This window comes from Camellia sinensis, chromosome 5, assembly GCF_055761805.1.
Source record: "Camellia sinensis isolate YWXY chromosome 5, ASM5576180v1, whole genome shotgun sequence".
Taxonomy (NCBI): domain Eukaryota; kingdom Viridiplantae; phylum Streptophyta; class Magnoliopsida; order Ericales; family Theaceae; genus Camellia; species Camellia sinensis.
Genome location: NC_138965.1, coordinates 184,003,425 through 184,024,667, shown reverse-complemented (window position 1 = coordinate 184,024,667; position 21,243 = coordinate 184,003,425). Strand labels below are relative to the sequence as shown.

Genomic DNA, 21,243 nt, shown 5'->3' with positions numbered 1-21,243 from the left:
AAGTGGATTGGATTTTTAATTCGATATTTGAGTGTGGGATAAGAAGAATAGGATTGGAGTTAGGAATTGCAATATTATAACGATTATACCTCTTCAAATAATTGTTATTCTTGAAGGGTTAAAAATATTAAAATATTTTTATTTCATCACAATCAAAAATATTTTATTCCTTCCATCTAATGATTTATTCAATTTATCTCATGGCATAACTTATCCCTTATAATTTTAACTATAATCATATCGTATATTTAATTATTCTTCTCATCTAATTCCTTAATGTAACCTATATCTCACAATCTTATTAATAATCCATCGTATTTAACCACATAAAAAATAATTCCACAATAAAATATAGTCTAAAGAAGCCATTGTGTGACATCTTTATGGACAAATACAAGGACCAATTAATGACATACCTACCCTCTAAACCAACTCACAGCTTTTCCACTATATAAAGGCTCAAGAGCCAACTATTTTTCTCCAACTCTTGCCTTCAGTTCTATCATCCATTGTTTGATAATACTTTGTGTTTGTTGGTGGGGAGGGTGATTGTTGAGATGGGTCTAACTGGTAAGTTGGTAAGGCAAGTAGAGATCAAGTCTGATGGTGATGTGTTCCATGAACTCTTTAGAGACAAACCACACCATATCTCCACCATGTCCCCTGGTAACATACATGGCGTTGATTTGCATGAAGGTGATTGGGGACATGTTGGCTCTGTCATTTCTTGGAACTATACTCATGGTAAGCCTACACCAACACCAATTAACCCTAATTTAATACCTTTCTTTTTGTCTTTGTCTTTTTTTTTTCTTTCTTTTTTCCTTATACCAAAGATAAGTGGACACTTACAATTACGATTTTTATAAATTGTCACTAAAATTTACAATAAATGACGTTTTTTGTGACGAATTTTTTAAATTATTGCTAAAAGTTGAAAATTAGTGATTTTTTTTTTGTGACGATTTTTTAAATTGTCGCTAAAACTTATACTTAGTGATATTTTTGTGTCTATTTTTAAATTGTCACTAAAAATTAATAATTAGTGACGTTTTTTTAATAATATTTGGTAAAAAAACGTCATCAATTATCATAGAATCTATTGAGCAATAAATTTACTTATTAGAACCTATATGAAAATAGATAAAGAGCGAATTTGTGGTCCATAATAAAGTTCAGGTCCTGGTCTCTAAGTGCCCCAGTCCATAATCTATTGATCGGTAGGTTTAGGCCTCGTTTGACAACCTTCAGTTTTAGTGAAAAAGTCACTATAACTTGTCACATCACTTTCTCTATTTTTCTGTACATTTTTTCATAAAAAGTTAAAAAATTACTAAAATAGCTTGTTTCTAAAGGACGCTTTAATCTACTCGATGATGAATGGATTTGACTGCGATGGTTGAAATTAGGTTAGACTCAACTGACTCAGAAGGCCAATCCAGTCATCGATGGGGAATGAAACTTAGATTGTGTTTGATTGAAGGATTTGAGATATAGGAAATGGAAAGAGAAAAAGAAATAAAAAGAAGATGATAAAGAATTGATAAGATTCAAATTTCCAGTTATAGATAAAGTCTGATGGTGATTTGTTCCATGAACTGTTTAGACACAAACCACACCATATCTCCACCATGTCCCCTGGTGACATGGTGTTGATTTGCATGAAGGTGATTGGGGACATGTTGGCACTGTCATCTCTTGGAACTATAATGAAAAAAATGAATTTATATATGAACCAGCATTTTGTGTTCTTATAGACCATGCTCTTGTGAATCTAATGGTGTACTCATCATCTCTCTTATACAATCTCATTCTTAGGTGTCAGTCATATAATTCTTACTTAAGTTTTAAATATCAATTGTTTTGTATTGTAACATCAGTTACATATTAAGATTTTGAACTTTTAATATTGCTATTTATATATAAGTAAATAATGTTTGATGATGATTGATTTATAAGAAAATCAATTCATATCCCGATAGTTATTTAAAATCGTGTTGTAGAAATATATATGTTGTTTTATTGATCATTTAAAAAAAAAATTCAATTACTCATATTCACATAAATTGCTAATAATACAAAACAATTATTGAAAATAAAAATAAAAAACCTCACATTTAGGCCTTGTTTGGCAATTTATTGTTTTAGCCTAAAAGTCAAAAAGATATTAAAAAAATTAAAAAACTAACAATCTATATCAAAAAATCAAAGATTCTATTTTTTTTTTAATTTTTTTGCACATCTTTTTATACAAAACTAAAAAATCATTCCAAATATATTAATTTTTTTAATCTCATATTTTAACCAAAAAATTAAAAAATTAGAAAAATAATTTGTTTCCAAACCACACCTTAATCTATTTCTTGAACCGGGTAAATTTTTGGATAATGGTGCAGACACTACAAGAATTAACACTTTTGGCAACAAAAAAATTGGTCGCTAAAAGTCTATTTTTGGTCGGCAAAAGTTATCCGCGACCAATTTTTTTGGTCGCTACTTTGGTCGCCAATTGAGGGTCGGCAAAAGTAATTCGCGACCAAAATTTTGGTTGGTCGGCAAAAGTTGGATTTGCCGACTAAATTTTTTGTCGCTAAATATTTAATTACCGCGACTAATTTATTTTGTCGCCAAAACACTTTGGTCGCGAAAAGTGATATTTTTCCGACCAAATTTCTTAGTCGCCAATTGTCACATTTCGCGACCAAAAAGTTTGGTCGCCAATTATTACATTTCGCGACCAAATTTTTTGGTCGCTAATTATCACATTTCGCGACCAAAAAAATTGGTCGCCATTTGTGTCTTTTCGCGACCAAAACTTTTGGTCGGCAAAAGTGAGATTCCACGACCAAGAGCTGTTTTGGTCGGCAATACATGTATTTTTTGCGACCAAAACTCTTGGTCGGCAATTGTCATTTTTTGCGAAAAAAAATTATTTTGGATGTCGCGACTAATAAATTGGTCGCCAAAGCAGGAAAACAATACACCTGTAATGATGTTATAATTCAATCAATCCATAATAAACCAATAATTTTAAAGTATCATTCAAATTAACTGAATCATTAACATTCGACACAATACATAATTCATTAACATTCGACACAATACAACTATTCTAAGTTTTCAATTCATATTCAACACAATACATTAAGTTGCCTTGATAGCCAATCAAAAAGATCCACTAAGTTTTAATTCATTAACTATTCCACACAATACATAATTCATATTCTAAGTTTTAATCCACTAAGTTGCCTTGATAGCCAATCAAAAAGATCCTTACGCCCTTCCGTGCCGAGCTTCGCATCCATCAAAGCAGTAGTGATGTAAGGCACCTAATAAAGAAACAGAATTGGAAAATTTATCAGAGAAGCATGATAGTGGCAGCAACACTAGATTGCAAACCCGTATCTTCGCAAAAATCAATTAAATCCTATAAACATGTACATCATATTGAGACAACTAGTTGGCATAATAAAACTGTACCTGTTGTTGTACCTGTGTCATTGTCATAACAACCCTGCCAGTAAGATAAGCAAAAAAGTTAAATACCTGTGTCATTGTCAAATCCTACTCCAACACAAATACAATTCAATGATTGCTAATTGGAGGTTGAGCAGTTATATCAGACACTAATTACTTCTCTAGGTAGCATATCTTACAAATGATGAGTTATTAAAGACCTAACATGAACTTATTCAGGCATAGTTAACTATCAAGGCTCCATTCCCTTTAAATGACCTAAAATTTGCAATTCACCCGAAGTGGGCCCTTCAGCACAATAAATATTTCTTACTTTCCAATTTCCCAATAGGCAATAACATAGCACATAAATTCGAGGAATGGCGCAAGTGACGTTCCATATAGTGGTAAACCCAACGTCATAAACTTTGACGGTCTTTCATTCTTCCCTTCATGATCACCAAAACTCATGGTACATGTTCAAGAGAAATCAGAAAAACTAAGTATAAACATTGGACATGGAGAGAGAATAACCTTCCAGCCGTTCTTTCCATACAACACTCTTCAATTGTGAAACACTATCAGCATTTACTCCTACTGACAGTGATGAATTGCATTACTCATATATATATAGTGGTGTGGGTTATCATGAAAAATTAGATTTTATTTGGTCCAAAAAGATAACTTACTTGAAGAACAATCATAATTTAAAAATGAAAAGAAAAGAAGATGGTATTAACTGATAGGAACAACGGCAACTACATATTCAGGCATTTGACAAACAAATTTTTTAAAAATACCAGACAGTAAAAATTGTTAGGCTGACGTTGTCAAACAAAGCAAAAATGACACCCCCACAAAAATTACTACTTTTTTGATAATTATTTACGCCATGTAATTTCCCCTTCAATATATATATATATAAATGTAGTACAGCAAATCATAGTGAATGCTACCGTCCTGATGCTGTCAAACAATTTAATTGTTAGGCTGCAAAAGCCACCAATTTATACTAAGGCATGTATCATGCACATTAAGGGAAAAATGAGCACTACTTTTGCCTTGGACCCACCAAATCCAAATGGTTTATCCATTTTCTAAATGAATAAACCCATCATCCTCTTTGGATTTTGCACAAACAGCTAATATATATACGGTTTGTTTTTTTGGACATATGTGATCCCTTTTATGCTGAAGGACCATAACTGGCTGGCATATTGTCATGCAACATTTTATAAACAATAATACTATTCCATTTTGAAGTTGCACTATCTATGCCACTTTTACAATCAGAAAGAAATATAACCGGTTTCAAATTCTTGATCAATAACTTACAATATATACATTAAAACTATATAATGACAAAAGTAATCGTACTGTTTCCATTTGTATAACCAAAAATAAATACATAAATTTACTATATTTTCAATATTAACTTTAGAAGAAACAAGATTCACCAACCTTGCAGTCGCTTCTTACTCTTGTTCTCCAAGTCACCTTAACTTAAACAAGTCAGTATCTGCATTTTTATTCAACTTGTTCATGACCATTTATATTCAACTTGTTCATGACTTCGCCATTAGACTGTCATTCATCATTTTGCTTCAAATGGTGAACACGAATGAACTGAACTTGTCAATTCTTTCTCTGTTCTAATTATAGATAGGATTCAACTACAGAAATCAATCGACTTGATTAACAAATTCGCATTTTTCTTGGACTTGTCAATTAGCTCTGCATTAGGCCGGTCATTGTACTCTATCTGCATGATTAATTTGGTCATATAAGTTTCAAAAAACCAAAAAACTTAGGGGTACATTAAGTAATGTGGAACCAGTAATAGACAAGAATCAATAAACCATCAATGCAAGTTATAAGCACCATGACATCAAGCTTACCCGCCATTTAGCAACATCTGGAGGTTTTCCTACAATACACAGAAATAAAATCAACACACACCAATCCTTTTCATCATGCATGTTAACAAGTGGTTGATTAACAATATACAAATGCAGACCGGTCAATACATGTCTCTTTAAAACTTGTTGCATTGCTGTCTCAATGTCAACCTCGATGAACCTTTGAAAGAAATCAGCATCCAAAAGACATTATCCCAAATAAGTCCCCAAAATTCTGAATTTAATGTTGCCACAAAATAAGAGGAAAAATTATTTTTCCCAGCTCATTTAGCGAGATAGTAATTTACTACAAGCTTATTTTACAAGGGTTGAACATGCCGTCAAACAAAATATAATTTGTTTATAAAGTGCAACTTCATACAGATCTAAGTCAAGTCACCATGTTGACATAAATGCCAGAGTCCAAGCCATCTCAACAAAACATACACTTGGAGCATTACGAAAGTTTTCCAAAAAGGAAAGAGAACAGGAAGTGGAGACATCTTTGTTAGGCCATTACTCTTTAGAAATGTATTCCTCATTTTTTATCACCATTATCAAATATACTATGAAATTGCAGATGAAGCAGATTACATATGAAGCTACCATCGTCAAAATCATATATTTATAGCAATTAACTTTAGTTTGAAAACTGTTACACAGTTCAAGTGATCTGCCCTATAAACATTTATTAAGATCTTTTTGGAACTTAGGTACAGGTAGAGGAAAAACAAAAATTATTAGTGGCTTCCTTTCCATAACATTGATGAGGATTTCATTCCTAGAAAATCAAAAGATATGAACAAGATTGTATATCCAAAAGAAGAAAAAATTGTATACCCAAACGAAGAAAAATACTTACTGAAGGTTCACAAAAATATCATCTTCAATTGGATCTCCAACACCATGGTCAAATGAAGGAGCGTAAACTGATCCCTGAAAGAGAAATAACCATCAGAACTCAATATGAGGAAAGAAAGCATACATGCTATTCTTGCCTATAAGCAATAAATTCCAAAGTACTATAGAAGAGAGCCGTAAAAGAATTTCCATAAGTCTATGAACTAAATCTACAATTTCAACATAAATAGCTACTCACCTGATTCTTCAAAGTCTTGAGACATTTTAGCAGTAGTTCAGGATCAAATGTCCATGGAGCTGGTTAACCAATGGAACAAGCAACTATTTCAAACACTAACAAGATCTAAAACAAAAAATTACCAGACGAAGGAAGCTCACCTCCCCTTCTCGCATGAGCTTCCTCTGGATCCTGAATATGCAAAAACACAATTCCAACAATAAGAAGTGTCTATGAAGTTTCAATACCAAAAGCCTGCATTTTCGTGTCTGCGTGTGTATCTTTTGTGCGCATTCACATGTATGCACATATACCCAATATACTAAGACATATCATAGTGGCAGAGTTCTTTACATTGCAAAAGAAGCATTGTACAATTCTTACCGCCTTTGTCTACATCACAAGCATTTACTAAGTAATAGAGTAAACAAATCAATGAACCAGAGTAGAGTATCATTCTGAAATGGTATAGGTTTTCCTATCATAGTGATATTAACCAAAATATAATGCTTGCTCAAGCTGATACTTGCTTTTGATGTTCTAAAGGAATTTGAACATCAGAATTCCTATGGCATTCAATATATATATATATATATATATAAGATGTTATGAAAAAAACTGGATAGATTTTACGAAAATCAAAGTTTTGAGCTCCACTGAATCAGAATCTATTTTACAATGGACTCATCTGGAAACCAACCATGAACAACAAAAAGTTATGATTTTAATATAGTCATATAAAAAATTTTATAAAAAAAAAAAGGATAACTAGTTTTGTTCGAACATGTATCTCTAAATCATTTATGAAAAATAATGCATGTTCCAACTTCTGTTGGTAATATAAAATAGTAAAAAATTAAATCCCATGATCAAGAGACATTCTAGTTCATTTAGCTTCCTTGATAGTAAAAGAAACACAAACTGAGAGTGCAAGGCATAAATATAAACTAAAAATTCAGAGCTAAATCTGCAGACAAAGGCTTGTATATTTGACAAATTTAATATTGCTAAATCTGCATAAGATCCATAGTTTCTAAGTAAATATTTTCATACAACTCTAAGTAAATATCTACATAAGATCCATAGTTTCTAAGTAACAGAGCAGCACACAGAAACAGAGGCATAAAATATAACTCTAAATTTTCCATCATGTTTATATTAGCTTCATGTAGATGATTTCTATGAAATCTTGAAAATGAAACTTTCTATTTATGTAGCTTCATGCAGAGAGAGAGAGAGAGAGAGAGTACCGATTTAAGCTTGAAATGCGAGTAATCGAGAGGTCAGAGGTCAGATCTGGAGCTTCGATGGAGCTTCGAAATCGGTTCGATCTGGAGCTTCGATGGAGCTTCGAATATCTGAATCTTCAATGGAAATCACCGAATCTCTGAATCTTCGACGGAGCTTCGAAATCGGTTCGATCTGGAGCTTCAATGGAGCTTCGAATATCTGAATCTTCGATGGAGCTTAGAGAGGGTTGAGAGAGAGAGAGAGGGGCTCAGATTCTCAGATTCCAAATGATGTATGCGTATGGGTTGAGAGAGGGCCCAGATACAAAATAAGGATTGAAAAGGCGCGTGTGGTATACCGCATTCGGAGGCGTTTTTCAACGCCTCCTATTATAAAACGGTGTCGTTTTGGTTAAAAGAATATGCGGCGTTTAAAAAACGCCGTTAAAAGTTAATAACAGTGACGTTTAAAAAACGTCGTTAAAAAAATGCCACCATAACCCTTTTTTCCTGTAGTGAAGGCAAAATAACTAGTAGGAAACTAGCCTTTAAAAGAAAAAAAGAAAAGAAAAATGAAAATAAATAAAGCAACCTAAATTGCGTTTTAGACTAACAGCAGAAACACCAACCACTGAGGAAGCTTCCACAATTTCATCGTGTAGTCTTCGCTATATGTCGCGACAAGGTTTCTATGGGAGTGATGTGTGATACCAATTACATCCTTCTCATGGACCTGCCAAATTATTAAGAAATAATAAGAGCACTTTCAAGCCAGAAATATTGGATTTCTGCATAATGCAAGCCAAATTAGTAAATAAATATAACTAACAATTAATACCACATCCTGTTTATAAAACTAAGAATGAATCAAACTTCAAAACATAATTGCCGATTCTTGCAATGTAGAGATTGTGGCACTTGCTTGGCCTCCGAAAAAATAAAAGATTACCTTCATTAGATGCTCCAGTTTACCATACTGGTAGCTAAAGCAGTACATATTTCTGCACAAAATTTATAAATCGTTAAGAGTTAATAACGAATCCCATAAATGTAGCAATTCTAAGCTATAAAATTGTTATCACAGAAGCATGTGGTTCTCAGTAAGACATCAAGGCATTCAATTCAAGGATATGGAAATAGGCTAGTATTTACAGCTCAGCTGTTCCAAAGCAATAAGCTTATTTTATAATCAAATCCAATAAAGATGAACTGGAGGATTGAAATAGGCTTCCAAACAACAAAACCCATTGCCACCACATTAAAGAGATGAACAAGAAGACAGGGAACCAACAGAACAAAAGGAATGAGTTACTGTATTCACTGCATTTCATAGACATAGCATGGTCAAGGAGAGAATGATTTGTAGCATCTCATTTCCTAAAATAAAATTCCAAAAATTCACCATGTTCCGTAGACATGGCACAGGAGAAGGGAGATTGATTTATGGCATCTCTTTTCAACTGATAATATGATACTTCATCTTTATAATCTTTCTGCATCAATATGATCATACTGATTATGATGAGTTTTTGTTCATAAATATAAAAGGTGATATACTTTTGCCTCCTTTTCTATGCAGCAAGTGGATGTTCTAAACTCTATATATATATACAAAAGAAAAGGAAAACAAGTGTAATCAGGAAGCAGTTTAATACGTTAGGTAGTTAAAGCATAACATCTTGAGTCAACAATAACCTAAGGCAATGTCAACCTTCAATTCAGTACTAATTTTGAGCCCAAAAAGAAAAACAAACAAACAAACAAACAAAGACGGAAAGAAAGAAAGAAAAAAATTATATAAATTTTCCAGAGTGCATAAAAAGTGTATGGGTATGTTTGGTTTGGTTTTAGAAAAGTAGTTTTTAAAAGTTGTTTTGGGGACAGAGTTTAGAAATTTTTTTGATTTGTATCACATTACAATTTAGTCCTGTGGGAAACACAATTTTGTATATTCTGCAAGGTGCGCCATCCTGATTAATTGTTAGCTCAAGATAAACAAGGCACCAAAACCTTCGGTTGCTAACAAGGATATGGAACAAATAAGAACAAGCCACAAAGGGCATAATTTTCACTAGTTAACTAGGTAAACATAAATCACAAGTGAACTGCAAAGACAAGTTGACATATTCTTCAGTCATGCACAGAGCAGTATGAATGAAGAGAAGATATAGATGATCGTGACAGACTAGTGTTACCTGCATCCAGGCTTGCCAGTTTCCCATTATTAGTAAATTGAAAAGTGTCACCATTCCATTTGGGTAGTCAGTGAAATTGAAAAGTAGGTAGCTTCCTTTGTCAAGAAAACTGAGTCACAAAACTAAAATTTAACTCATAGACAACACCTTAGAAAGTGCAATGAACAGGAAAATAACAATGTCAGCTCTTGGAGATGTAGGTCTTTGGTAAATGTAGGTAAATCATTAATATTCTATCAAAAACAACTATGGATTGAATAACGCATGTTCCAGAAGGTGTATTAAAATACTCTTAAGTTAATGGCATAGGATACTCATTATCAGAAAGATCTGTTCCTTCTAATTTGGGGTTCCCAGCATTGACTAGACCACCAAATATCTGCAAGCAAAAGAAGACACATGAAAGACAAATTATGTTAAATTTTATACTGCAGACAAAGACAATCAGTCAACTAAAAAGAAATAAAATTGAAGACCACATGAAAGCTTTTGACATGACTTGGAATTCAAATTAGGTGAATAAGGAGTTCCATGTTTTGTTCTGAAAGTGAAAGATGTCAGAAATGTTAAGCATAACTAAGCAGAAATTTAGGACGACAAAGGCCACATGAAAAACTGTCTCTACACACAAAAGCCAAGAGAACAAAATGGAAGTAGGTGAAGATAGAACCTGTTTTACCTGTAAACCAAGAGAGCAATAGATGCATAGAATGCAAAATATGATGCCCATCCAGACCGATCATGCAGACCATCCAGACAGATCATGCAGACCATCCAGACCGATCAGCAGAGGATCTTTCTGAAGCCAGACAGATCATGCAGACCACCATATTGACAAATAATCCTTGCACAAGAAATAACAACCATATTGAAAACAAAAATGATCAAATATGATCCCCAAGCTAAGCATGTGAAAAACAAATAGCATGAATAGTTATGTACCATATCAGGACTCCTCCCACAAGCACAACAAACAGGTAAAGCTGACAAGAAACAGTGACAATACATCTATTTAGAAACTTGAGAAATGATAGACAAAGCATTCAATATTAATGCTTATGTTTTTCATTTGGTGGAGGTCAATTGGGTCGTTCTGTCCTCTTGTGAGTTTATGTTTTGTATTGATTTTAGAGGAGGATTGGGATCAAATAGAAGGGCTTGGGTTCTATGAAGATGTGTGGCTTGTGCAGTCTTTGGGGTATTATGCTTGAAAGGAATGATAAAGTTTTTTAGGAGAATGTAGAAGATTAGGATAGAATTTGGGAGCAGTTGTGTTTTTAAGGCTCTTTAAAGAGATTCCACATTTTTTAATTTCTAGGATTTGGAATGGTATTTGTAGAGCATGAGAACCTTTGTTTTTGGTTTTTTGGTTTATTTTTCTTACTTTTCTTCCCTTTTTGATTTTGGTGGACTTCTTGTCCTCCTTCGTATTTCAATTTTTTAAATGATTATCGGATTTTCTTTGTTGCCTTAAAAAGTTTTAATAGTAACAGGTTTACCATTGCCAACGCCAGTAACATGCTTCCTTTCCTCGCCTGAACAACCTTACAAACATTGTACACGCTGCACAAACGCAGAACACCATATAAAGTAAAATCAAGCTGATGATCACCCAGAAACAGTTAAGAAGTCATGAATGTGAGCTTTGGCATGAGCAAAAAAATGTCATAAAACTCAAGACCAAAATAATCCTGCTCATATGAAGCCTGCCATGTGTAATAGGATATGCTATTTAGAAAAGAAAAAAGAAAAAAGAAAAAATATATATATAGCGTGTAAGATATAATCTTTGATGTAATTATGTGCAACCGCTAAATATTTCAAGAACAGCTGAGTAATATGGACATGTATTCAGCCCACATCCGACAAACACAAGAAGAATAGCATCCTTGATGGTAATGACGCCAAGGATGCTGCAATGTGATTATAATTCTTACCAACAATTTCAAATCAGCAACTCAAACCCTATTCTACAACATCAATCTATGACTTTGGGAATGTACAGCCCATTCACATGTAACATGGAACAGTACTCTATTAAAGACTACATGGTGGCATCAAGAAAGTCAAAAGTTTTTTTTTTTTTTCTCAGGGCATCAAAGTAAATCGCTACAGATACAAACAAATAAAGTAAGTTGGCTAGGTAAGAGCAATAAACACAGGATCAACAACATAGGCACAAAAGAATTTGCTACAAGTTATTTGTGTCATACAAATCTGTTTCTAGATATACATAGGTCATACCATTTATCAACGGAACCCAGCTCAGAAATGGCAGAGACTTCCCAAAAGGTTGAGCCCACCAATCAGCACCTGAAAAAGAATGGAATAATATTATTACAGTATAATACCGCCTAAAAAAAAGAATGGTATTTTCCTTCCTAAGTTAAACTCCCCATCCAAAGACCAACTAATGGAAAGAAAATCCAACACAACAGTCACAGAAAAGAAGTAAATAATGTTTCTTTTCTCTTTCCCAAAACCAAAAGGTAAAAATGAAGTATGTCTCTATGGGAAACAGTTTGTCATATATAGAAAGATCACAAAAACATTTTCATTCTATTGGTTTTTCCAATGTAGCTGAGCAAATGAGGTTTAAAAGCAACATATATCTAACTAATTCTAGAATAGAATTGTATATGCAAATCAAGCAGCCATAGTACAGGTAAAATGTGAAAGCATATATATATACACGTTTATCTACACACATAGGCAAAGAGTTGTCTAATCATATCAAATTTAAAATTTTCAAATCTATTTAGAAATCAGAATCTGAAATAGCATGAAGCAGGTCAGGGCTAATAAAATAGATGAAAAAGAGCAGGGCCCGATTGGCATTTAGCAGAACTTCTAAATATTTCCATAGTCCGTGACCAACGCACAATATTTCACCTGAATGTTGCCTCTAGCACGTGTAACTCACTAAGCATGAGATGTTTGAGAAGCAAAGGATGTTACTTCCTTTCATATAAGGCTCAGCCCTCCATTTTCTGTCCCTGGTGCGGTGTGGGATAAAAAATTGCAGAAATATGTTTACCACATTACAAAATGAAAACTCTATACCCAAGCTGAAGCCATTTACCTTATCTAAGTTTGTCCTATGACTGAAATCACTAGTCCCACATCACAAAACTAATAAAACTAAGAGCCATATATAAGTTCCATATACAAAAAAGTAGCCCTAAGCAGCAGATTGCATGGCTTCAATGACTGCAGATCAAACTTTTGATGTCTGGTGAAATTACCCTGAAATTTGGTCAACTTGCCAATTACCATCCCTATGTATGGGCTTAGAAAAAGTTTCTCCACAAACTACAATCATTTGCTGCACATTGCAAAAGTATTAAAACTAAGAAACATGTATAAATTCTACTCTCATGTAAGTTTCACTCTCAGAGATGGGAATTTTTTACAATCATTTGCTGGGAATAAGTTTCTCCAGCAACTACAATAATTTTCTGCACATTGCAAAAGTATTTACATAGAGCGAATCAGTTTATTAAAAACCATTAAAGTCTGGCAGGTTACCAGTAGATAGGTTCAAATTGCATTTTTATATATAGGCACCAAAACAATATCAGCGAGAGAGAGGACAACCTTTTTCATATTATTGAAAAGATACTTAGATCCATGTATCAAAAACATAAAAATAAAAATAAAATAACAGAAATTTTGTTTAAACTCCATTGTATGAAAGTAAATCACATAACGCTCATGCCTTATGCTATTGAATTGCTACTTTCTACTAAAGACAATAAGAATGGTATAATTCATCAAGCCATCCAAGACAAGCAAGTATGAACATAAACTGCAAGCACATAGCAGGACAGAAGCATATGATAACACTGCTTGTGGGAAATTTAAGCAGACCTGATATAAGAAGAGAAGCAACCCATGTGCAAAAAGGACCCATCTAGGAGGAATTGAATCCAGGCGAGGTGAATATATCTGCAACACTTACATGTGAAAATAATGAAAGGGACACTTATCAAAGAAAATCGTCAGTCAAGATATTTTGCAACTACTTTAAAACTCAAACACAGTAAATAAACCAAACCAAACCAAGCCTAAGTCCCATCAAATGGGATCGGCTACATGAATCCTTCGTCTCCACGTGGCCCTATCAAAGGCCATTTCATTAGACAAACACAATAAATGATAATAAAAAAAAAAACATAATCTTTTCTATCAGATAAGAGCCAGGGATTTAGATGAAAATTAGCTCGGCGGCGAAAGTGCCCATTTGCCAAACACATACTTTCTAAAAATTACACATTATTTATTTTACAGATATTAAGATTCAGGATGTTAATTCAGTTGTAATCTGCATTTAGTTCAATTGTCACGGTTCCATGGCCCATATTCAGCACTACATCCAAGAGATGAATGTTATAGAACATTTTGCGACTTTTTCAGGACATTTGATCCTTCAAAAAAATTTCAATTGTGTGTAAGTTCACATTCAAAACAGTCTCATAGTGAATGTATTGAATTTTCCACTACCAAAATATAATCAAAGTATGAACTAGAACTAAACTGATTTTTTTCCCTTGTTGATCTTCCACTAAACTAAATTATAAAATTCAAATCTGAAACTAATGTGTCAAGAACATGTGATGAAATTTTCCGTCATCTAGAGTCATCAGGCAAACATTTAATTCAAAATAATCTAATCACACAGACATCCATGTATCAATCATGATGAAGAAACACAATCCAAATAAGAAAATTGTCGAAAAGAACAACTTTAAAAGCACTATAAGAATTTTCCAAGTATAAGCTTAGCATTAGAAAGATAAACAAATATAGTCTTATGCATTTCTTGCGGTCCAGCGCAGGACGAACACAAACCTTGTTCAATTGAGTAAAGAATTCTTTATTTATTTTTCTTTCGTTCAACTGAGTAAAATTTAGTTTTTGATTTCTGAGCTACCAATGAAATTTCAATCAGAATTAAATGTGCCACAAAGAAATGAGGAAAGCTGTAAAGAACAAATGAAAGGTCAAGTGGAAAGGCATGATTGTCTACACTGGAGCCCAAAATATGACTCCATATAGAACTGAATGGTGAAAGTAAGAATTTATAGCTGATCCATATTTAATAATTAAGATTTTCCTAAATTGGGCAAAGATGAGTTTGTTTCTCTGATAAATCCTTCTTTTTATTTTCTTTCAATATTTTATTTTTAAAATGACCTTTAGTACCTCATTTCCTCTTACCCAATGACAAGAAGGATATTAAATTAGTCTTCACCAAATCTTGGGGATACAAACCGCTGAAAACTTATGATTAAGAGAAACAACATGTTTGCAATACAATAGATTTGAATTAATATTATGATGTTCTCATCAAACAAAGTGGCACGTATCAAGAAAGGGGAAAAAAAAGGAAAACAAAACTAGAGAGAAGGAGAAAAATATGAAAAGAAGTATGCAAACCATGATAAAGATGTCATTAATCAATAAACTTTAAAATGCAGTACAGAGAAGCAAATGCATAGTAAGAGAAGGAAAATAACTCACATAGCTATGCAATGTAGATATGACCAAGAACATGAATCCCATAAGGGTAATCTGGAGGGGAAAAAAAGGTAGCACAACCTATGAGTAAAGCAGTAAAAAGCATAATAAATTGAACTTTACATATCAAGAAAATATGAGATGGTTAGCAAAGAGTGTTTTACCATATTTGGTCTGGAAAAGCACCCCGCCCCAAAAAAAAAAATGAAAAGAAAAAGAAGAAAGAAGAGCAGTTAGTTACTTTCAGTGAAAGCTTGCAAGGTTTGCTCTGACAAACATTAACAATTAAAGGAAAGGAAGTCATTTATTCTCCACTTGTTTGATATTTTTAATTAACCATTTTTCACAGAGACACAGTTTACACCCCACCTCACAATACAATATCCCAACATAGCATAGAACAACATAAAAGAGTTTCAGTTCTGCCCAAGGACCACAACTGAAACACTAAAAACTCAATTCAAAAGAATCTTTAAGTAACAACTAAATAATTACCATAAAATAAATAAATAAAAAGAAACAAGATCCATTCATTTTACTATAACAATGCAGAACACTAATATTACACACCCAAAATTTATATCCAGAATTTTACCCAAAAACATTAAAATCCAGATTCATTCCATGCATGGACCCTACAATACACCAACTAAATCTCAAACACAATTTTCCTTTTTGGGGAGATTTGTTGACAAAAAATTTGGGTGAGTAGATTTCTCAAATATAAAATAAGGAGAAAACCAAAGTTACACAGAATTGGAAAGCATCTACATTGTCGAAGAAGTAAAAACTCAAAATCTGAAACAACCCTAATTCGCAATAGCCCATAAAAAAATCAAAAGGGGAACACCCTTCAGACGGCAGATATTGACCAAAAATTTAAAATCTTGGTGAAGAACATTCATCTTTTCAGAACATAAAATAAGAGAAAAAAGAACAAACGAAAGCAAGAAACAATACTCAAATAAAAAATTAGCTGAATTCAAACTATCTGAACAAAGAAATCATACAAAAATACATAGAAATGACAAAGGACTCAACCTGAAAAACAAACAATACTTGGAAAACAGAACCTACGCCCAAAATCTAAGAATGACCCGCTTGGTTGCTGAGAAAACGTGTGTAATCAAAGAAACAGAGTTTGAATCTTAAATCTTTGGTCTAACAGAATCTATTTTCTCTTCAATTTCTAAATTTATCAGCAATGAAGGATATAGGAAGTTATGAAATATACATAAAGAAAGAGAAATACAAAATAAATAAATAAAAAGAAATCCAGACAATCCAGCGCAGTGGTAGGGAACCAGACACTAAAGATTCAAACTTTATTTTCTCAGTTTTCCTCAGTTCACTCACAAGCTTAAAAAGCAACGAAAAATACATTATCAGATTTAAAATCTAAACTCTCTGCTTCTATTTTCCTAAATTTTCTCAGCAACCAAACAGACATATGCCAAAATACACATAAACAAAGCTCACCTGCACTTAGCAGCAATGGCGGCCAATCCAAATAATGGAAATCAAAGAGAAAACGTGAGACACAGAGATATAAACAGAGATTTCCTATTATAAGTTGAAAAAAATACCTAGATGAATCAGAAATGGCGAAGACGAAACAGAAATGGCGAAGATGGACGGAGGCGCAGACGGTGGAGAGACGACGACGGCGGACGGCAAGGTCGACGGTAAGGTGAGGTGATGGCGCAACTGAGCTTTGATCAAATTCGACTGAGGTGTGTGAAAGAGGCGTATTTCTGATTTAGATGTGTTTGAATTAGTAAATTATCCCCTACCAACCTGTTAGTCGGCTAATGGCTGTGTGCGAATTTAGATACCAAAACGACGTCGTTTTGGTATCAGCGACCAAATTATGTTGGTCGCTGAAAGATCAAACAGCTTCCGCCCAGAGTTTTGGCGACAAAAATTGTAATTTGGTCGCAAAAAATGACTTATTTGCAACAAAAAAATTTTGGTCGGTAATAGACAAATTTTTTAGCTACCAAATTTTAATTTGGTCGGCAAATGACATTTTTTTGCGACCAAATTTTTTTTGGTCGGCAAAAGTGGTCGCCAAATGTGTAAATTCTTGTAGTGAGATGGGAAAAAGAAGGTTGCTAAGGAGGTTGTCGAAGCAATAGATGAGGAAAACAAGTCAGTGACCTTCAAGGTTATTGATGGAGATCTCACAGAGCTGTACAAGGCATTCAAAGGCACTGTCCATGTCGATACGAAGGGCGAAAACAACTTGGTGACCTGGACTCTTGAGTATGAGAAGAAGAGCGAGAATGTTGAAGATCCAAATACGTTGATGGATTTCCTCATCAATGTCACCAAAGATATTGAGACTCACCATCTCAAGTAATAGACACCTTCGGGTGTATGTGTGTCAAATGTCAATCTTATCATCTAATAATTGCAGTGTGGTGAAGCTTCTAAGTAAGTGTGTAAGATAAAATAAATAAATAAGTATATAAATAAGTTAACTCTTTTCTCTAATAGCTTAAGTTGCAGAGGGTATTATCAATGCACGAATATCGTGTATTTAGTTCCTAATATTTATTAGCCAAATATGCATGAGCATGGGATAAGCATAAGTTAGAATGCCCTCTTTAATAACTTAAGTTTTTAGATGAATTGACTGTTAACAATTTACATATATAATCTATTTTGTGGCTACTTTTGTATCAGTTAATATTGTAATTTATTTGTTAATTTTCATGGTGATGAAGTTTTTATTAGTAGAATTCTCTCTATCTCTCTTTGTTAATCTCTCATACAAAAATAGACATATATATGTGTATTTACAATCTTTTTTTCTTTGTTTTATCGGTAAAAATCAATTATTAATTATTAAATTAGCTCTTAATAAGAATTGAACTCTCAACTTTTCATTTGCAAGTATCTAAGTTTTCATGTCACTAGGTCACAAAGTCATATATTTCATTAAACATATTGAATATACAGTCTTTTCTTTAATTATTTCTCTTGAAACCAAACATGATATATTAAATTTAATTTTTTTCACACACTTTGAATGTATGTCAACATAAAAACAAAATTTTATTGATACAAAATACAGAAGCCCACAACTTTGAATGGGATCAATAAACTTTTTATTGGGGTGTAAACCAATTGATTGTTTGAGTTAGCATAATTACTGAGAACTCATTAAATAACTCTATAATTGTGTTGTTTGCACATAATCTATTTACCTAATAGATGACATAACAGTTTTTTCTTTAGTTATAATAAAAAAAATAAAAAAAATAGAAAAGAAAGTAAAGTGGAAATAGGGATGGCAATTTGAACCCAGCCCGACGGGGACCGGACCCCCGACTCCAGTTAGAACGGGTTTTTCCCGAAAATGATCCCCATAGGACCGGGGCTGGTATTAAAAATTAAATCCCTGATATTTTCGGGCCAAGAACGGTGATAGGTAACCTAATATCTATCACAAGTTCTCAACTCTCTCTCTCTCTCTCTCTCTCTCTCTCTTGTTCTTCTCTCTCTACTCTCTGTGAGAGAGATAAATGAGCACAAGCACCTTCTAGATCTAAGCCACGACGAAAAAGTCTAGAGACAGATTGGCGACAGAGAGCTCCTTTTAGATCTCAGTCGATGAACATTTCTGAGCACCATCGTCAGCTGCTGATCGCACCACCGTCACCGGCACCACCACTACTCTCTCTTTCTCTCTTTCTCACACCTCCGTTTGCTGCCTTGTCTCCAGATCTACTACCATTGTTCTCTCATTGGTCGCCCTCTAACCATCTCTCACTGTTCTTTCGATCTGAGATAATATATATACACTGGTTCTCAAGATCTTCACTATATCAACATCATTGATATAGATATAGATATATTTTGTTGTTGTTGATATTGATGATGATGATCATTGATGATGATTTTTCGTTATTGTTGTTGATGATGATGTGATAGCTACTATTTTGCTTTTATTTATTTATTTTTGCAAAGGAATATTCAGGGTCTTGGAAACCCAATCCCCATTAGGGGGTGGGGGTGGGGGTGGTGGCGGGGGGTGGGAGCGGGAGCGAGGCCGGTGATAGGTTTCCAATCGGGGAACGAGGCCGAGGAAATTTTCACCATCGGGGATCGAGAACGGGGAGTACAATCCCCGGCCCTGCACCACCCATTGCCATTCCACCGTGGAAACCATATGCTACTATGTAGAGCTCACAAGTGAAATCCATTCTTCTTTGTGGATGAATTCTGTAAAACTAATTTTATTCCTAATTCAATGAAATCGTATGAAGCACGGGTAGAAGTACTGGGGTACTAGTACGATATGGTAAAATATAAAATATTAAAAAAAAAAAAAAGTAGGGTACGGGGTACGGGTACAGGTACGGGTACGGGTACGGGTACGACTTGATACGTTTGTAAAAAATTATTTATTTTTCATTTAGAGTAATGTAAAAATTAATTAAATGGTTTAATTTGTTAAGATCCAGCCTATAATTAACATTTAATACCAAATGTAAAAGTATAAATCAAAATTAAATATCAATATATAAAATAACTTACAAACCATTGTTTAATTTTAAAATCATACTAAGTATAAAACTAAAAATAAAAAAGAAATCTAGTGAAAGGAGTGTTATCTCTATAGTAGAAGAAAATATTGTTTCAACTGAGGTATGGTATGACGTGGGTATGTACTAGGTATGTTTGGGTATGCCAAAAATTGAGAAGAAAAAATGTGAGTACTTGTTTTATGTACCCAGTATGTATGCAGAAGTACCATATGAGGTACCATATGCTGGTAAGTACTCGATATGAATACGATATGTTTTTCAAAGTACCCGTGCTTCATAGATGAAATCCAATGAAATAATACGAAGGGAAATATAAATTTTAAAGGGCTAATTGCTTTTTTAGTTATCAAATGATGGGGTTTGTATCATATGCACCACTCGAAGGCTGTGTACCATATATATCTTGTAATTAAAAAAAAGAAAGAAAAAAGAATAGTATAATTTCATACATTTTGAATTATAACTTAAAAAAATAAATAAATAAGTCATTACTAAACACGAAAAAAATCATAACAAAATATCTCAAAATAATATTATTACTAAAGAATAAAATTTGTCATAAAGAAAATGATATAACTAAGAATACATATAATATGAAAGTGTGTATAATAGAATTCTCCATCATTTTGATCCCAAATAATTAAATTGTTTCAATTTAATTTTCAATGTATAGAAAATGTTTTGATTTGGCCTCCAAATCTAACTTCTTTGCAGATATGTATTTAAGTCCGTCATAAATAAAAAAATACCCTTAAAAATTTTAATCTTTTAATTCCCAAACTAATAGATAGGTGTGAATAATTTATTTTAAAATTGGATTATGGCCTTGTTTGGGAACTTTGTATTTTAGTCAAAAATTCAAAAAGTCACTATAAGTTATCACATCACTCTCTCTATTTTTTTATATATTTTTTCGTAAAAAACTAAAAAATTATTAAAATAACATATTTTCAAACGAGACCTAAGTGTTCTTTTAGGACAAGGAGTCATTGTTGTGCCCCCTCCCTGCTGTGTTCCTGGTGTGAGGTAAAACGGTATAGTTTTACCACTTTTTTTCTTTTTCTTTTTCTTTCATCATGTTGTCACTATAGTTTTTTGGCATGATAAATTACACTTTACCCTAAATCCTAAACTCTAAAATAAAATAAAAAAATAAGTTTTAGGAATTAAACCTAAATCCTAAACTCTAAACTCTAAAATAAAAAGATAAATTTTAAAAATTAAATCATAAATCCTAAATTCTAAACCCTAAAATAAAAAATAAATAAATAAATTTTAAGAATTAAACCCTAAACCCTAAAATAAAAAAAA

At 33.0% G+C, this 21,243-nt stretch overlaps 2 protein-coding genes across 15 annotated transcripts; one reads left to right on the top strand and one right to left on the bottom strand.

Moving 5' to 3' along the window:
* Positions 1-459: 459 nt before the first annotated feature.
* LOC145791041 (kirola-like) lies at positions 460-18,098 on the top strand. The gene is made up of 2 exons (XM_082870688.1): positions 460-744; positions 17,473-18,098. Exons 1-2 carry the CDS (start codon positions 558-560, stop codon positions 17,736-17,738), a joined length of 453 nt encoding a protein of 150 aa, XP_082726814.1. The 5' UTR covers positions 460-557; the 3' UTR covers positions 17,739-18,098.
* On the bottom strand, positions 3,015-17,440 carry LOC114292277 (two pore calcium channel protein 1A-like). 14 transcript variants are annotated; one of them, XR_014330679.1, is made up of 20 exons: positions 16,963-17,439; positions 15,380-15,430; positions 13,727-13,976; positions 12,101-12,169; positions 11,356-11,419; positions 10,799-10,839; positions 10,536-10,700; positions 10,171-10,235; positions 9,857-9,947; positions 8,611-8,662; positions 8,291-8,394; positions 7,683-7,898; positions 6,594-6,624; positions 6,454-6,512; positions 6,217-6,290; positions 5,474-5,535; positions 5,355-5,383; positions 4,918-5,218; positions 3,481-3,514; positions 3,015-3,329 (listed from the first exon to the last, which is right to left on the bottom strand). XR_014330679.1 is itself a non-coding variant. In XM_082870693.1 (11 exons), exons 7-10 carry the CDS (start codon positions 10,584-10,586, stop codon positions 8,645-8,647), a joined length of 225 nt encoding a protein of 74 aa, XP_082726819.1. In that variant the 5' UTR covers positions 10,587-10,700; positions 10,799-10,839; positions 11,356-11,419; positions 12,101-12,169; positions 13,727-13,976; positions 15,380-15,430; positions 16,963-17,426; the 3' UTR covers positions 8,290-8,394; positions 8,611-8,644. The 14 variants fall into 14 exon arrangements, 1 of the variants encoding a protein (XP_082726819.1); XR_014330682.1 differs by lacking the exon at positions 5,474-5,535 and having other exon boundaries at positions 13,727-13,804; positions 15,541-17,438; XR_014330681.1 differs by lacking the exon at positions 5,474-5,535 and having other exon boundaries at positions 13,727-13,804; positions 16,963-17,438.
* Positions 18,099-21,243: the final 3,145 nt, after the last annotated feature.